Below are 19,793 nucleotides of genomic sequence, written 5' to 3' on the forward strand. Positions count from 1 at the left end.
GTCAACACGGAGGAGATAAATTATGGACGACTACTAATATTTAGAATAATGATTAACAAATAAGGAAGATATTTATGCGAATTAATAAATTCATGCAGCTATTTGGATTTAAAAATAAATTGAATGAAGAATAAATAAATAACTACCTGCTGGTCAAATATTGTATTTAATTGGTAGAATATGGTAGCGGAGACATTGGCAGCTGCTATCGTGCCCAACCAACTACTAGTCAAAAGAAACCATACCAAACCAAACGGCCTGATCTAAAGCGCGAGCGCCAGACACCGAGCGCTAGGAGACGAGACGACGACCTCTCTCTCGCTCTCTCTCTCCCCACCTCCGATCTTCCCCAATCGAAAACCTAATCCCATAGCAGCACCTCATTCCTCCGCTCGCTCTCGTCCGCCATGGATCCCGAGGGCGCCGCCGCCTCCGCCGATTCGAATCCCCTTCCTGACTCCGACGCTGATCCCGGCCTGGAGGATGCCGGCGATGCTACCGGCGCCGAAGGGACGTACGCTAGGAGATCTCTTCCAGAGGACCTCTGCCCCACTCCGAATCCTGGCGAGCCCGACTCTGTCCCCGACGCCGATCATGTCGTAGTGGATCGGATGAATTCTCTTGACCTGGAGGACGAAGGAGAAACTGCGAGCGCCGAAGTCTTGGGCAGCGATGGATCTGCGCCCGCGGATTTCTACCGGAAGCCTAATCCTGATGACTCTGATGTTAACCCTGGGGCGGAGCCTGCCAGGGCCCAGGATACGAGTTCTCTCGACTTTGAGGACCCTGGGAGTACTTCGGGCGCTGAACCGCCTTCCGGTAACGGAACCCTGCCCTCGGATTTCTACATGGTTAAGAGTGAGATTGAGGTCGTGGATGAGGGCTGTCAGGTAGTTGGGGATATGGCCGGCACTTCGTCGCTTGGTGTCCGTGGTGCCTGGAGGGAGGGTTCAGATCAAGACGGAGATGTGCCGCATAGTCCCAGCAGCAGTGGTTATGCCGGCGAGAGGGGAAGCAGTGGAGGACTGTCCAGCGGAATTGAGGAACTCGATGATCCAGGGGCTTTGTCGGATGATTGGAGTCGTAAACGTCATCGTGATGAGGTATCTTTGTCTTGTTCAGGGTCAATGATTGCTCGATGTTTGAAAATGAGTTATATGATTTTGCACATTCGAAGCACAAAATTCAAAAGTCTTGCTTGCAAGTTATTTATGGAGTTTTATGTCATGCTTTCTGATTCAGTGCAGCGTAGAGTGTTGATTCTGTGTTGTGGAATTGGTTCTTGGTTTTATTTTATATCTATTTGAAATGTAGGACGATGGATCAATCTCATGGAGAAAGAGAAAGAAACACTACTTTATTCTGAGTCATTCTGGGAAGCCAATTTTTTCTAGGTAAAGCTAAATTTCGTTCTTCTATTATTCAAAAATATATAATACCTTTGCTAGATAAAACTGTGAGATTCAGTCGCACCATGGTTTATTTTGATTAAATAAAATCCAACTGTTTCATATCTTTCAGGTACGGAGATGAGCATAAATTAGCTGGATTTTCAGCAACCTTGCAGGCTATTATCTCTTTTGTTGAAAACAGGTGTGACATTTTGCTGATCGTCTTTAATGTCATCACAATCATGTGAAATACACTTTCAATTAATTTATTACCATTTTTTGACATGTTATGGTAGTGGGGATCATATCAAGCATGTAAGAGCAGGGAATCACCAGGTTAGTTAGTTACATATTTTTCTTGCCCAAGTCCAATTACTGCTTGCTCAGATATCTTATACATAATTTTTGTTGTCCTTGTATATTGAAGATACTTCAATGCTGATTTACATCCTTTGTCATACAAGTTCCTGTTTCCATAGTGAACATGATCATAGTTAAAACAAATGACTTGCTTGCTGGATACGGAGAACAGGGCCTGTTAATTTTGTTTCTTGCAGGCGGCCAGTTGCCATCATTATATGAATACTGTTAGATAAATACAGAAGCATACTGCCTGAGAAAAGGAAAAAAATGCAGTTCAATCTGAAAACCCCCACACCTCAAACTTCATATTGTTTATTATTCTGATTCAAGTGGAAAACATTAATATCCATATTTTTTTTATGAATACTTTCTCCTGCTTGCACCATCACTCTTTTATTACAATGGTGAATTCAGTTCTACTGTGCAATCAACCTTTAGTAGGATTATAGCATATCAACGTCTTATTGAAAAGGAGAGAGCTGCTTACATATTCAAACTCGCATGAGTTATACCTATTGTCTCAATTACTTCTACCTTTTCCTTGGCACAATAGTAAAGTTGCTGCCGTGTGACCTAAAGGTGGTTCGAGTCTCAGAAATAGCCGTTTGCACAGCAGAGTAAGATTGCGTACAATAGACCCTTCCCTGGATCTTGCATTGGCAGGAACTTCGTGCTGCCTTTTTTTTTCCCCTTATCAGCTTATTTATGTTATGCTTGCAAAGAGTCCTAGTTGATCTCTTATTTGACATTAGGTAAAAGGCTAGATGTTCCATCTTATTGGTTGACAAAGCCTAAAACAATGTTTAGTACTTTACTCCTTTATTTTATTTTATTTTTTTTAGGTCTTCATCATACTGGTTGTAACTTGTGTTTTCATGCACTGATGATTCACAATTGGAAATTTTCTCTGTGTTTGGACTTCGGACATTAGATATGATAGATTGATAGTGATCTTTGCCTGTAAGTACGAACACATGTTTCTATACCAAAATAATCTGCTGGAGTTAATTAGATAAGATCATACGATATTTCAATTTTTTCCACTTGTAAGAAGATGAACCTCTAGTATCGACATACATTTTCATTTTTGTATTTAAAATTAGGTACTTATTGCTGTACTTTTCTTTAGCTATATGAGTCTATTGCCTTTTGAACACATTTGTTACTTTAATGCTGATCATGTTTATACTTATTGTTTTTTTTCACTATTCCGTGAGTTATTTTGCATTTCTGTATGATCAGGTGGTTTTTGTTGTTAAAGGTCCAATCTATTTAGTGTGCATAAGCTGCACGGAAGAACCATATGAGGCTTTGAAAAGACAATTAGAACTTCTTTATGGTCAGGTACTTGTGACACTGTTTTCCTAGCCATTCTTATGGCTCTTTTGTTTCTTGGTTATTATATTTTGATCACAATTTCATAGGCAAATTGTGCCCTTTTCACAACGATTTTGTGTTTGCTTATGGTGCCTTATTTGTTTATTACCTTGTTCCAGATGCTGCTTATCTTGACAAAGTCTGTTAACAGATGTTTTGAGAAGAATCCAAAATTTGACATGACTCCTTTATTGAGTGGAACTGATGCAGTTTTCTCCTCTTTGATCCATTCCTTCAGCCGGTTTGTTTTTCTACTTGAAACAAATATGTCAGTTTGATGGTTCATTAGGTTTAATTACTGTTTTTCTTGAAACTTGTTTTCCTATTTTTGATCTTCAAACAAACATTTTAATAATCTGATTTGCTCTACTTGTGATAAAGCTATCCCTATGTGTATGTGCGAAGGAAATGAAACTGTCATGATCTTGTTCACACAAAACTTTGTTATTATCAGTGATAGAGTACTTAAGACTTTGTAGTTATAGGAGTTAGGTGTTTTAGTCCCACATTGAGTATTTTAAATCAACGATTATGTATTGTGTTCTAATAGTTCTAATGTTCTATTCAAAGAGATCAATATAATCTTATTTCCTCCTATTGTAATATGGTATCGTAGCCTCTCTCCTAAAGCTAGGATTTTCAGAAAGAGAAAAAAATCCTCTTAGGTGGAGGTAGGTTATTTTGGTGACAATCTCCCCTTCCCCATATTCTCTTCAACTCAATGCCTGCCCCTCCTTCCTTCCCTCTCATCCTTGCCATGGAGTTGACTTGAAAGGTTCCTGTTCTAGAGCAAGGATTGCACTGGGACACTAGCTGCTAAAAATCTGTTTTCACACTAGATGAATCTCCTTCTTGCCCTCTTCAACAATACATCTTTGTTCTTGTTCAGTTCATCCATGCTAGGATGTGCCAACAGCTTTGGAACTCATCAAATGCAATACAACTTCCCTTGCTACAAACTGTATCAAGACTAAACCTGGTCTACCCAACTTTGTTGCCTTTTGCTATGCTAGCATCGATCTTCTCCGTACCCATACAATTCATATTTGTTCCCCACCTAGCATGTCTTGTGCTTCTGCTCATTTCCTCCTCAGACGAGCTCTCTCTGCTGCATAAACTTCAGTGAGTTCCCATCTTTTCATGAACTCTCTTCTAGTTGGGCTCATGTCTGATGATGTTGCAAATATCCTGCACTCTCGTGATGTTCTTCCTCATGTTGTCAACATCTAAAGATGACATTATGTCTGGATGGGACAACTTCTCTCATTAGAATGACAGTTTATTCAGCCTTTTACTCTGTAAACAACACAACCACTGGACAATGCACAACTTCTCTTCTCTAGTGACGTAGCCAATTTGCTCATTAGTTTATGAATTTAGGAACCAGGAGCTATTCCTACTTGAATAGTCAGATTGTTGTTTGAATTCTCCTTAGACATTGAAAACAATCATTTGTCAGTGTCCCTACTATGTATTGAATGAACTATGCCAACAGTAGAAGGATTGTCTCTATTCCAGCTGCCATTCTATGTGTCATTCTTGCTGCTTTTGCCACTGCTGCATTGATTTCTTCTACTGGTTTGCCTTCCAGTAGTCATAATCTTCCTCCTACACACTGCTTCGTTTTGGAGCATCATCCTTCTCAAGCGAATTATTTTGTTCTTAGTTCTTTCAGTCTTCTCCTTATTCTTGTCGTGCCCTATGAGATATTATCTGAGTTGAGCGCAATATCCCAAGTGTTTTCCTTCTCTCCTTTTATAGTTCATTGCGTGTTGTCAATGTGACCGTAAAGAGAAACTCACTTGAGGAGCTTATAGATGATCTTTCCATATCCTCTCAGCCTAATGTAGGATCCTTATTGACTACTTTCCTTTCCCTTTCCATTTGTCCATTGCCACTGTTGATGTTGTTGCCTACTGCAAGGAGAAGCCCACTCGATAGTCTTTTCCTTGGTGTCTCACCTCACCTTTTCATAGTAAACACCTTGATGCGTGTTTGAAGGAATTCATGCCTACTTGCTTAATTATGTTTACATATTTTCTTGGTTATATTTTAGTTAATTTTTGTCAATTTTTTTTATAATTTATATAACAAGCTGAGTAAGGGTTAAAATCTTGTTCTGAGTCAGCGCTTTATTCCTTGGTTGGAACAAGAGTTGCTTGCCATTTTGCATGAGCTTGAATATTGTGTCAATTGCACTAAAGGAGAGGACAAGGGGGAAACTTAGAGGAGGCTGTGGCAATGTAAGATGAAGCCTTGACATATCTTGTTGCCTCTCTCACATGTCAAAAGTAGGGTTTTAGACTTTTAGGTAATATGAATCACGAGTATTGAGCAGAGGAAAGATCACATGGAAATTGTGCCAAGGATCGTGAGGAAGAATTATACTAAGGAAGAACCAGATCAAGGAGTCATTGTGAGTCTTAATATAAGAGTTGAAAGATAAATCTCAATCAATATAATTTTATATTTTAATTCATGAGCTAAACATAAGTAGTATCTATGATCCAACTTAAGGAACAACAAAAGGGTTACTAAGAGTAAATATTTATGTTGTTAGGCTTCGTTCCACATGCATTATTTTGAGGCCAGGCTGATGTGTTATCTTATTATATAGACCATGTAGGAGTTAGCTTACTAAAACATATTATAATAATGTTTCATTCCACTTTAACAATCAACATAATTTTATATTTTAATTCATGAGTTAAACATAAGTAGTATTTATGATCCAACTTGAGGAGCCCTCGAAGCAGGGTTGAGTTGGCTAGTGTAGGACAGAGTTGTTACCATAGGGTAAGGGTTTGAATTTTGGTAAAGCCAAGGAAAAAAAAAATCCTCCCCCACACTGACCAACTACAGCTTCCCGATTTATCTCTTCGCAGATGGTCATGGGGCCTACCGTGTGAGGTCGTCAGGTCGTGGATTCCACCTTCTGCTACCATATGATCCAACTTGAGGAACAACGAAAGGGTTATTAAGAGTAAATATTTATGTTGTTAGGCTTCGTTCCACATGCATTATTTTAAGGTCAAGCTTGTGTTATCTTATTATATACATCATGTAGTAGTTATCTTACTAAGAGCATCCATAGTGGATAAACCCCGTTGAGAGCTCCTTCGTTGCCACGTCTGCGCTACATCAAAAGTTAAAAACCTCATATCTTCTTCCACTATCAAAAAACCTCTCAACAACTCCCTCATGGGTCCCACACTTTTTATTCATGTAGTAATTCTCATTTTTCCTTCATAATTCATACACCATTAATTTTTTATAAATTTAATTCATACACCATTAATTTTTTATAAAATTTAAATTTATAAATTGATAACATTAAACAACATTAATAATTAAAAAAAATACATAAATATTACAATGCATCAAATAAAAAAGACATAAATTATAATAATAGTCCTAACAATAAACATAAACTCATCTACACTAAGCCATGTCTCTGTTTAATTTTTTCCACCATTTTCTCATGTAAATAAAGTTGTCCTGTGTCATCTCACTGGTATCCTTCATAAGAATTTCATAATGCTTATGAAAGATCTCGGCTTCCCGCAAAGCCATTTTTTGGATTTGATATTCTTTAATATCTTGCCATTCTTTGTCGATGCTATGTTCCATTGTGTCGCTGTCTTTGGCTTTAGATTTGCCCTTTCTCTTCGCTGCCTTTTGCCCTATAGGACGAATGCGAACTTCAGAGTCATCTAAATCAACACTTGTATCTGGATTTGATGTTGAAGTGTTTCCCCCTAATTCGGATGTCCTTGCTTTCTTTTTAGAGTAATGAGCAACTGATTGTGGAGTATATTTCTCATATTCTTTGAGAACCCTCCACACATGCATATACTTAAAATCCTTGCCTTTGTTGTTGGCTTTCCACATATTCAATGCATTCTCCAACACATTCTCGTCACTCCAACCGCTTTGCCGATGAGTATAAAAATTATTATAAATTGCAGAAAATTCATTTACCATTGGTGCAAACCTATAATAACGTGATTTCAGCCGCTGATAACTTCTCGTCATAGATCTAGTGGGCCGATGTTTGTTGTAGTAATCAGCTATACGTTTCCAAAAAGCTTGATCCTTCTGGTCATTACCAATGATTGCATCAGTGCTTATAGTTGCCCATGACTTCGCAAGGACCACATCTTCATCGAGAGACCAAAATCTTCATGTCGATTCATTTTCCTCCAGCTCAACTTCACGCTCCTCTTGTGATGAGTGTGGTGGCAACTGAGTTGCAGGAACAGATGATGGTGTTAGAGATTCTTTGTCGCTGATAGATGGATCAATAGTTGCCCTTTTTGATTCATTCGAATGTATGACAGGTGGTTGAGTAGGAGGAAATACGTAAGGATAAGGCATCCCAAGTTGGCTACCCATGGCTGACCAATCTTGGGATGTATACATACCAAATGGAGCTGGGGCGGCGTTACTTGGATTCCACGGCTGCAAAAAATTTTGAGAACTTTGGGAATTTGGAAAATTTGGAGAATATTGTGGAACATATGAAATATTTTGAACATTTGGAAGATATTGTGGGTGAGAGAAAATATGAGGATATTGGATATTTGGAGGAGTGCGAGTATTTTGAGAAGATGTCCTTCCGTATTTGAAGAATTCAAAAGATTCGTAAAGGAAGTATTGAGATTTTCATCCATCTCGAATACAAACAGGGAATGAAAGGGAGAAATGAGTTGAGAGCAAAGATTGCAATGGAATGAATAAAATTGATCCCATATTTATAGATTTTTTTTTATATATTAAATAATAAAATTAAAACGTTGAACAACGGCTAAAAATTAGCCGTTGTTCAATGGCATGCAATCGGTAACCGTTGCATGCGGCTAAAAATTAAAACGTTATGCTTTTTTTTTTAATTATTAAAAAAATTAAAATATATAAAAAAAATAAAAGCAACGAAGAAGCGGCTCTATAAGGACAGAGCCGCTTTTTTGTTTGAGGGAGAAACCTCCCTCCCACTATGGGAGGGAGGTTTCTCTCATTATATCCATCATGTAGGAGTTATCTTACTAAAACATATTATAATAATCTTTCGTTCCACTTTAACAATCACTAATAACTTAAATTTATATGCCATAAATAATAACATGATTACTTTAATCATTAATTTAAAATATTAATATAACATAATACTTATATATATGATTTTTCTCAATTTATATAATAGCTAATTTGTATGAATATAATATTTACATATAACAATGATGGTTTAAAATTGTGTTCCGTGCTAGGCAAAACAGGCGAAATTTGTCGTTCCACTTGCAATCCAGCATCAGCACAAACAATGCGGCCGCCTCGGGGTTGCGGAAGATCCGCGATGCCGCAACGACCTTTGCAGGGTCACAGAGGCCATTGCGACCTCCGCGGGTTGCGGGCTACGGGCGCACGAGTCGTGATCGAGACACCCACGGGCACATGGGTCGAGCAGGATACCCGCGAGCGCACAATTGCGATGCAAAAAACTTAGGTTAAAGTTAGGTTTATAATTGCAATGAACTCCTAACTATAAATAGATAATGTAAGCATACTTAATCAAACCCTAATAAAACTATCTCATTGATTTAATATATTTTATTTATTTTAATTCCAAAAATATATAATAAATTATTTATTTATTTACCATATGGATGCGCTACAATCCCATAATTTTTTTAAAAATATTTTATTATTTTTAATGTTTAGATTTTTTTATTATTTTTAATTAATATATTTTATATTTAAAAAATACTGAAAATTTATCAACACGATATAATACAGTATCAAAACCGTTTCGTTCTAGTTATAAATCGATACTTCGATACTTGTCAAACCATGTTAACAATAATTAAATGACTAAAGTTAATAAGCATATTTTTCTTTAATCTAAATTGAAAATCATATATTGATTAAAAAAATGGATTTCTAAATTAACCCATAGAGATAATAATTATATTATTCCATTAATGTGTAAAAAATATTGATTTAGCCTTTGACATATAGATTAAAGCAGTGTATAAAATACCGTTCCGTGCCGCCTGGCACGGGCGGTTTTTACCGTTCCGCCGGGCGGCCGAAACCGGCACGGGAGCACCTCCCGTCTCGGCAGCGCTGGAGGAGACGCGGGATGCCACCGGCGGCGTCCCGCGACGACTTCGGCACCGAAGGCGTCGTGCGCGACGTCTTCTGCGGCGCCGATGGTGTCGCCGAAAGCGTCCGGCAAGGTAGCCGGACGCTTCCGGCGCCGCTGGAGGCGTCCGGCGACGCTTCCAGCGCCGCCGGACGCCTCCCGCGGGATCGCCCGCGATGATCGCGGGCGATCTCGCGTACGCCCTTTTTTTTTTTTTTTTAATAATTATTTATTTTATTTAATAAATTTAAACAATTCCTAAGGAGGAGTGTGATATTCCGAAGAGACTTTTACAAACCTAATTAAATTATCCTAATAAAATATATTTAAAATTAAAATAAATTAAATAAATTTTATTAATTAATATTCTGAAAAAATAATGTTTTAAATTTTATTTAAAAATTTAAAAAATATAATAATTCTTATTTATATTCTAATATATTTTTTATTATTTTAAATTTCATTTAATTTTTTAAAAAAATTCTAAATTTTTTTTAAAAATTCTATTTTTTTTAAAAAATTCTAATAAATTATATTTATATTCTGATTTTTTTTATTTTTTTAAAATTTTTTATTATTTAAAATATATATTATTTAATTATTAATTAATTAAATGAATAAATAGTTATTTTATTTATTTAATAATAATAATAATATTATTATTATTATTATAGATACTTCCATTTTAATTTGAATTATTGTTATATCAATTCTATTTAAATAAATTTATTTTTAATTATTTTTTCTAACAATATTAAATTATTCAATAATTGAGAACTTATAATAAATCAATATACAACTTATTTTTATATATACCATAAACATATTTATCTTATAATTAGATAAATAAAAAATACCGAAACTGTATTGGCACGGCACGATACGATACCGAAACCGTATCGTTCCGGTCTGAGACCGAAACCTCGGCACGGGTCGAAATTTTAAACCTTGGATTAAAGGGCAATTCGGTGTACGAACTTCCCTCCAATGCGGGGTTCGGTGGAAGAGTTTGTTATACACAGTCTTATCCTGCTTGGCAAGAGGTTGTTTTCGATACTCGAACACGTGACCTTTAGGTCACACGACAATAACTTTATTGTTGCTTGAGGCTCTCCTTCTCCTTAACATATATATTATATTTTCAAAAATAAGAATTTTAAAAACATCACATTGTAGGATCTTCACTAGGGGGTTGAATATACATCAATAAAATTTTCTTGCTAATTTAGCATTTAAATGAAATAGGTAATTTGATGTGCAGGTACATGACAATATATCAATTGTGATAAACAAAGCAAGGAAGAAACACATACAAATGTGAAACTAAAATTAAGGTAATGATATAATATGATTAGTAGACATTGGTCGTACTCCATTGCCTATAACATGTCCGGTGTGCCACCTCTAAATATCCACTAAATTGCCTGTTTAACAAAAGAATAGGGTAAGCCTCTATAAATCAATGATGAGACCTGACAAGCCAGTGAGCTTAATTTAAACTGATTTCCACTTGAGGATCAAAGCTCACAAGGTAAAGAGCCGGGTTAGGGAGGTCTTTACAATGCATAGTAACAACAATGAATTAGTTCCTAGAACCCTAAAAACAAATTCTCTTAATAAGAATTGAAAGAAAAATAATCTCTCTTAAATAGATGTAAATGAAAATATAAGGGAGCGAGACTATTAAAGAGCTTGAAGAAGAAAATCAAATGCCCGTGATTTACCTCCTCCGTGTTGACCCTGGGACGGGTTGGCGGGGGCGCTAGGGGCGAGCGTATTCGCCTTTTGCCACCTTGAAGAAGAAAATCAAAGCCTTAATATCAACATTAGTTCTTGGATATGATTTGGGCACTTAGATAACAATGAAGCACAGTCAATGAAGTTCTAAAACAATATGGATGAATGCCCAAAACATCTCTAAGAAACCTTATAAAGTATGGTTTAGCTTTCACTTACACAACTTGAAAATGTTTAAAATTTGAATGTTAAATCCAACTATGACATTTCAATTGACTAAAAAGGGTTCCCAATTGATTGGTTATCTTTAATTAATTGCTTAAGTCTTCTAATCAGTTGTAGCTCAAATAAAAACATACTATCCCCTAAAATTAGCCTCTCAGTTGACTAGAACAATGTTGACCACTTGTTGGCTATTTAAGGAACAACAACTTCAGCTGATTGTCTGATTGGAATGATTGCTCTAGTCAATTTACACTGATGCAATATGAAAAATCACACCACACATAATCGAATAACTCAACTCACTGAAGGAGAGGAAGAATATTACTAAATTAAAAATGATCTAATTCATGAGATCCTAATCCCTTTTATTGTCTCGAAATAAAATCAAATAGTCTCAAAAATCCTATCTTTTCTCTTAAACAACAACCAACTTTTAAAAGTCTAAATTATCTCTAAAAATATAATAAACTTTTAATAACTCTTAGGAATAAAAAATGGAAATTTTAATTATTTTTTTTAAAACAAAATTGATCCAAAATTTTGAATTGCATTAGGCACTCAAGTCTAGTCTGGGTAGCACCCTTCGGTCAGCTTACAAGCCCTATAAGCTATCCTGAGCCATCACTAAAAGAATGATTTAAAGCATCCCTAAGTCATAAGGATTTGAAATAAAATAAGCTCTTAGTACTTGATCTCTATCTAGGTTATTAAAACATCGAACAATTAATGTACCAGAAAACAAATGCAAGATTCTAACAACATATTACATGGGTCTTTTGGTTCATCTTCAAGTTTGATAACCATCCATGAAGGTCCTCATAGCTTTGCATTTAATCCATGAAGTCCATCTTCAAAAGTTGACCTCAATTTCTATAATGTTATGATAAATCTGCACAGTCAATGCAAATCATCAATTATGAATGTCAAATTTAAACCCATTAAAAGTTGTGGTTAAACCTAATCATAAAGGAGAAATTAAGTTGCAAAAGGCTTAAAAAAACAAGATTTAGATGACCAATAAATTCTTGCATGAAGTTTACAGATTGCATAGATTGGAAAGGAAAAAAACCTAAAAGAGGAATACTAATTTCTTTAATAGGTTTCTTATACATCACTGATTGTGCAAAGATGATCGACTGTACCAGGATAAAAGATTTCTTAACAATAATTATGTATGCCAATTTAGGTATGGCGATCATATACTAAGAACGGCCATGCATTGACTTGTAATTTTTTTTTTCAGGAACCCTGCTACATTTCTCCATGCATATACATGCCTTCCTCTTAGCTTTGCAACAAGACAAGCTGCTGGTGCTATTTTACAAGATGTTGCTGATTCAGGGGTTCTGTTTGCATTATTATTGTGTAAGCACAAGGTTTGTCCAAAAGTGTAATTTTGGAGTTGTTTTTAGTCACCTGACATCCCAGAGATTAAGCAACAATTCTCTACAATTTACCTGTTCTCATTACCTAGCTCTTGCATTGTTAACATAGTATTGTAATTTATATTGATCGCTTCCTGCTATTGTACTCTTTCTTTATCAGAAGTTCTGAATACTTAAGTACATCCCTGTTTAAGCTGTAATAGAACACTTGAAATAGTGGTGGATTGTGCTATTGGATTTGAATCTAACCAATTGTGTTAATCCATTGTCCTTATTGTGGAGCTGATACCTCTGAGTAGGAAAAAAAATAAAAATTGTTTCCAGTTCTGTAGATAGGAATTTTAAGATTGGTTAATCCTAACAATTTTGGTAGTCTATTTGATCCTATTACCATTTGGGTGCATGGTGGTGCATCATGCTTTAGATATCTGAGTCAGATCTGGTCAACTATCTAAATTTCCAGCATATTTTCTATGTGCATGTGCTCACTAGCTGTATGCCCCTTCATTTGTTCGCCTTACCAGAGAACTCGGAAAATCACATTTTTTCCTGCTCGCACTTACTCAGATTTAGTAAGTATTGGTGGTTAGGACTTAGTGCTGCTCCCACTAAATAATGTATCAACTCAATGTTCCTGAGTCCTTTTGTATTTTAAGGTTTATGTGAAGTTTGTGAACAATATTCTTGGAATAGGAACTCTATTGTGTGCTACTAAAATTTTAATCCTATTTTACTTTCAATCTGTATAGTGCTGTTAAGCTTATTCTTCTTGGAGAGTGGACAGTAGATGTTGCAACCATCCTTTGTTTTTTCTTTCTTTTGGCTCGTGTGATCCTACCTATTTAGCTAAGGCTTGCTTCAAGATGTGCTGGTTGGAATTCTTTAAACACATTTGTAACTTTTATTTCTTCAATTTTTTGACTAAGCATTTAGAAACAAGAATATTACAAGATGGTATAATTTTTAGCAAATAATATTTTTCCAAAACTAGCGATGCTTATCCATCAATATTAATAACTATACACGTTTCATGCTTCAGCAAATTATATGATGTCGTGTACCATAGTATTGTTTGACTTAATTTCATTCTACCCAAATAAAGGTTTTTCTTTATCTAAAGTAAAAGATACCTTGAGTTTATGTGTAGAACAGTGTCACTTTTAATATATCTCTCTCCTATTTGTCTCATCTGATTGCAAATTGTGGTTTCATCATCGAGTTGATTGTCAATTGTGGCAAATACAGCTTGGTGCTTAATTGTGGAAGTTGACAATAAATTTTTATAATGGATTAAAAGTGGAGGTTTTAGATTCTTAGATCTAGAGATCAGTAGAAAAACATCCTTGCGTCTTAGATTATTGATATATATTGAACAGGGAACATCTTTACAGTCTAGTTTGAATAGATTTTGCTTTTGTGGAAAGAAATATCATATGCACTTTTTTGTCTTGTTCAAACAAGTTTCTTCCCAATTAGATGCCTGCAGCATGCAAATATGAAAGTTGATGCTTCTTACCAGCTTTATCTGTTTAAACGCTCCACAATTATTTCATCAGGATACCTATTAAGTGTTGACAATCTTTGACTATTTTATGCATTATATTTTATGTTTGTTAATTTTTCTCTTTTTTTTGATTTTATGTTACTTGCTGATCGCACAATGTGCTTCTTTCTAGGTTATCAGTCTTGTTGGAGCTCAAAAGGCATCCCTGCATCCTGATGACATGCTCTTACTCTCCAACTTTATAATGGCTTCTGAATCATTCAGGTACTCCTTGGTGCTTGATGGCTATCCCAACAGAAAAGCATGTTAGATGAGACCAGCCCCGTATAAGCTCTATATCACACTGTTAACTGTGTCATTTGGCAACTCTATTACGAGGAGATAAACCATCCTTGTACAAGCATGATTACCTATGCAAGCAATTGTAGTTGGTTGGAGTACTGTGTTTCACTGGAAGCAATTATACATATGCATAAAAATTTACTTGATGCAGTCTCTTAACTTTTCTCTGTTTTGTCTAATGTTTCTCAGTTCTCATAATTATCTTCACTGACATTTTTCATGTACCTTGTTTGTGTTTAATCCAATCCGTACCACCTGTTGTAGTTGGATTATACCTCATCTGTAGGTTTATTGTTGTAAAATTTGTTTGATATGAACAATACGAGCCTGGAATCTTGTATTGATTAGTTTGTCCTTTCACCAATATAATAGATCTTTTGGGTAAAGATTGCTAATTTTTTCTAATGTGGTGGCAACTCACTCTTTTATAAACATATCTTTAAAATTTTACAAGACAATTTGTTTACAGTTTCAGCAACCTGGTGCTAGTGCATGCTGCATGTAATTATGCAATTTCTTAAAATAACTAATTCTAGATTAGTAATTTTGACCTTTGGATTCACAAGTTTTTAAGCTCTATCACACTGAGAAATCAATCAATCAAAACAGTTTTCTGGAAGTTGGTGTCTGTCTGCACGTTCTTGAACTATTTATTGCATACATGTTTTTCTCAATATTAGCTTATAAGAATTTGTGTATTTAAAACCTAACTTTCACCAGTTTTTTTGCAAGCACTTCAAGACATGATTATCTCATTCTTATGGATTCTTGTTGTCTTTTACAACATAGGTCTCAGGGTTTTCACTAGCATATTGAATTCTAGAATAGTGGTAAATTTGGTGTCTTTTTGCAATGATACAATCATACTTTTTGTTATGTGAACTTCTTTGGTTTAATTTTATATTTTACTGATTTACTTATTATGCAGGACTTCTGAGTCTTTCTCACCAATTTGCCTACCCAGATACAATCCAATGGTGTTCCTTTATGCTTACGTCGATTTTCTCGATGTGAGTTTGATGGATATCCCTAAATGGCTTTCATTTACTAATCCTTTGATATTATAAGGAATATGAATAATAATTTTATTCAGGGTTCATAGCTTCCATATGGTGATATTCTGTTTTATTATTATTGTCTTCTGGCTCATCTTCTATGTTCCCCAATAATTTTTTTATAGGTGGACACCTATTTGATACTACTCACTACTGGTCCAGATTCCTTTTATCATCTAAAAGATTGCAGGTGAGAACTGACAACAGCTTGTAGTTCTTTTGGTACCTCAGAAGGAATAAGTTTTCCCTTGTCACCAAATAACTTCAGTTTCACTGGTGGTCCCTAGGATTCGCATTGAGTCTGTGCTTGTAAAATCAAATGTCTTGTCGGAAGTTCAAAGATCTGTGCTAGATGGTGGACTACGTGTTGAGGATGTACCAGTTGATTCCTCTCTTCGCTCTGGGTCTTTGCCACCCCATTTATCTGCTGAAAAAGCATCATCTGAATTGTCATCTTCCAACACCATCATTGGAGGCCCCTCTGGACTTTGGCATTTCATTTATAGGAGTATTAACCTTGATCAATATGTATCATCGGAGTTCTCATCACCCATAAGCAGTTCTAGTCAACAGAAAAGGTGCGTGTACATGCTGCAATATCAATATTTGCAGCTGTTTGTTCCTTATTAGATATAATGGTATGTCTGTTATACAATAACAAAGCCAATGACTGCAGACTGTTCAGAGCTTACCAGAATTTGTATGCATCAATGCACGATGAAGGGACCGGTCCACATAAAACACAGTTCAGACGGGATGGAGATTTTGGTATGTTTTCAAGTCTTAGAGCATGACACCACCTTGAAATGCTATTGATGCATGCTCCTTTTTGGTATTTTCTTAGCAAGTAGTACATATTCTTCTGTTTCTCTCCTTATCTGAGTGTTTTTATAGTTCCTTTTGTTTTATTTTCGATTGAACACTGGAAAGTTGACCATCATGCTAATCCAAAACTGTAATTGTTGCAGTTATCCTTTGCTGGATTACTCAGGATTTTGAACTTTATGCAGCATTTGATCCTCTTGCGGACAAGGTTTGTTCATATCTCCCTTTCTTGTGAATGGTTTTCTCCAATTCTATTGCATAGTAAATATGAAAGGTATTGAGCAATTATTTACCCTGAATGCTTAAGATGATAAGTTGACAAAGCGCACTATTAAATAAGTGGGGTGAGCACAACAAAGAAAAATCAAACCTGATGTTGCTCTAATACTATAATTTGATTCAATTGTGAATTTTACAGCTTAAGTTATTAGATATACCTAATTACAGATTTATTAGTTAAACATGTTCCCTTTTATCAAGCTTGACTGAGCTTAATTTATGGGCTAAATTGCTAAAGAGTGAAAATCAAGGTACTCAGGCTTTCACATGTAAGTTCACGAGGGATGATTAAACATTCTCGGATGGGTCTAGTGGCTAGCGCATGAGGTGTTGCCACAATGAGGTCTGGGGTTCGAATCTCGGCAAAGCCAAGGTAAATACCTCCCTTATGTGCTAGTCACTATTCCAAAGGCTAGTAGCCGCCCGTGATTTACCTCCTCCGTGTTGGCCTTGGACGGGTTGACCAACCCGGGGGCGCTGGGGGCGAGCGTATTCGCCTTTTGCCACACCGAGGGATGATTAAACATTCACAACATGAATATTTGGGAGATAGTTGGATATACTATAACAGTGCATTAATATTTGTTTAGTGCCACCATGCATGATAAAAGTTTAGCATACATGTTAAAGTTGTTATCATGTGACCTAGAAGTTACGGATTTGAGTTTAAGAAACAACCTCTTGTAAAAGCAGGGTAAGACTACATACAATATATCCTTCTTCGGAATCTTACATTGGTGGGAGTTTCATACACCGGGTTGCCCTTTACTCGGGCTGCCCTTTACCATGCATGCTATAAATTTAAATTATTAGATGATCATCACCATGATTAAGTCGTGTATGTCTCTTTTGTGTGGTCAGCTACATAGAGTTTATCCTTCCATTCTATCACTATGGATATTTAGAGCAATTGAGACAGTCCTGACAGATACGGTTCACGATCAAGGATAGAATGAGGCACAATATCTTGCAATAATTGTGTAATTTTAGTGGGAGATGGAATATATTGAACCCTCAGTTGATCTCAGGCAATTGTAGATCAGCTCAGGGATTAAGGCATTGAGGTACAAATTAATCCTCCTTTCGCCTTTGTGCCTTCACCTTGTCGATCTCAGCCTGTGTTGGTTGAGACTTGAGACTACTCATACAGGGCATCAGTATGTGCCATGTGGCATGTGACAAAATGAAGGGCTAGACTACCGCATTGAGCTGTACATTAATAGATTTCAATCTTTAATGGCTGTTGAAATAAGTATGTTGAGGTTTGGTTGTAAGTTATAGCATGTCGCTTTTAATTTTAACTTTCCTTTTTTACTTAAGAAAATGTCAAGGTTATCTTTGATTAGCAATTGAAGGTGTCCACTAAAAAGGGAGAGTCACTATACATTTAGGACTGTAAAAATATAAGTTCTTAAGGTTGCTTGCCTGCCCTATTTGGTAGGACTCTAACCTATAACCATAATATCTGATTAAAACTCACCTGGATTACTATAATTTGCAGGTTCAGGCAATCAAAGCGTGCAACAGAGTCTGTCAATGGGTAAGAGACTTAGAAAATGTAATATTTTTATTTGGAGCCAGTCCCTTCTCTTGGTGATCTTTTTACCCAATAAAAATATATATGAGCCAGTATCCTGTAGAATCATGTGAAACATCTGTGTTATGCATTCATAATTTTGTAAGATTTTTTTTTTAAAAAAACTTTTTAATACTATGAGATTAAGAGATTCGTTTTTTGTTAGTGAAAATTTAAGTTTAGTTTGTAATTTGTTTTATTTTTAATTTTAAAAATAAAAAATATTTATTAAATTCATCTATATTACTGTTATATTACTGCTATAGTGACGCTACAGTAAAATCCTAATCCTAGGATTTAAGCCCCAAGTACATTCACTCAGCACTCGTACTCGTCCGACCAACCTAGACTTGGCTTTGTAGCCTTCTCCATCAACCTTGCATCCCTCGGATGCCTCTCCTTCCTTCACGTCTTACCTTCTGGAGCTTCTATTGGCCTTGTCATTATTGTTAAGTTTTCCTTTACCAAAGGTCGCGCCTCTGGGACTTCATCCATTGTCAAGTCACACTTGGACTTACGTTACTAAGACTACATGCTTGAATTTACATCGCCAAGATTTATCTTTGGACTTTCCTCCTTTGCTAAGATCATCCTTAGACTTTTCTTGTTGTACCTGTATCCTGCACACTCACAATGTATATTAAATACAACAATAAATCTTACTTAAACTCTTGTCAAAATATCAAAACCTATGGTACCTAGATTGCTCCAATAGTTTCTAGTTTTCTACACGGTCGGCGATAGCAACTTGCTCTTCGATTAATCTTTCATTTTGGTAAGTTTCTGTTTGATCTATGTAGTTTTTATTTTTGATCAACTTCGCTGTTTTTGACTTCTTGCTTGCGACATTAGTTCTCTTGCTTTTGAATTGTTGTGTTTTGTGTGGTTACAAAAGCAAGGAAAAAGGTGAGAGGGAGATAAAAGCAAAGCTGATTTTTCTTGTTCTCTTATGAAGCTCTGCTCCTGCTCCTTAATTCCTATTAACTCCATCCAATTTGATTCAATTAGATTCTATCATTAAATTAGTCAGCTTTTTGCATCTAGAAGTGAGCTGGAAAAAAGGATTCTGCACCTCATTCGTAGGAAAAGCATGAGAGATCTAACAAGCAAATCCACATCTAACAATTTAATTGGGGTTTGCATGACTGATCACTAATGCTCATTGCATTAAATACTAAATATACAAAAAATAAAGACAAATTGATAAATTTTTCAACAACAATTGGTCAATTGTTTGTGCCCAAAACAATTCCTTTAGATTGGTTTGGCTCCAAGTACAAGAATGTTGACTCATAAAATTTGATTGTGAACTTACTGAAGCAGGAGATATGCTAAGATGATTTTTTTTAGATGTAAGTAGTTGTTTTCTTCTTGTTCATCTATTAGAGCTTAGCTCTTTGGCTCCAATCTACCATTTTGATGTCATTTTATGCTCATTTGTCATTGTAAAGGAGGACCTAATTGAATTAACCTTCATGGCAAAAAACAAGCAATGAACAGGATCCCTTGTGTTACACTTGAACTGTAGTAGCATAAAATTTTCATGACTAGTTATAAGTGCAACTAGAGTCGTTTGCTATTCATGGCTAGTT

The 19,793-nt window shown here is 35.8% G+C and overlaps 1 protein-coding gene across 1 annotated transcript; it reads left to right on the plus strand.

Moving 5' to 3' along the window:
• The first annotated feature begins 229 nt into the window (after positions 1-229).
• LOC121984290 (vacuolar fusion protein MON1 homolog) lies at positions 230-18,344 on the plus strand. Its single transcript, XM_042537158.1, has 14 exons — positions 230-1,103; positions 1,315-1,394; positions 1,522-1,593; positions 1,688-1,727; positions 2,997-3,098; positions 3,251-3,372; positions 12,479-12,611; positions 14,297-14,388; positions 15,395-15,476; positions 15,647-15,711; positions 15,809-16,099; positions 16,198-16,289; positions 16,490-16,554; positions 18,127-18,344. The coding sequence occupies exons 1-14, from the start codon at positions 408-410 to the stop codon at positions 18,220-18,222; spliced, it is 2,028 nt and encodes a 675-aa protein (XP_042393092.1). The 5' UTR covers positions 230-407; the 3' UTR covers positions 18,223-18,344.
• Positions 18,345-19,793: the final 1,449 nt, after the last annotated feature.

The sequence above is a fragment of the Zingiber officinale genome, chromosome 5B (genome assembly GCF_018446385.1).
Source record: "Zingiber officinale cultivar Zhangliang chromosome 5B, Zo_v1.1, whole genome shotgun sequence".
Taxonomy (NCBI): domain Eukaryota; kingdom Viridiplantae; phylum Streptophyta; class Magnoliopsida; order Zingiberales; family Zingiberaceae; genus Zingiber; species Zingiber officinale.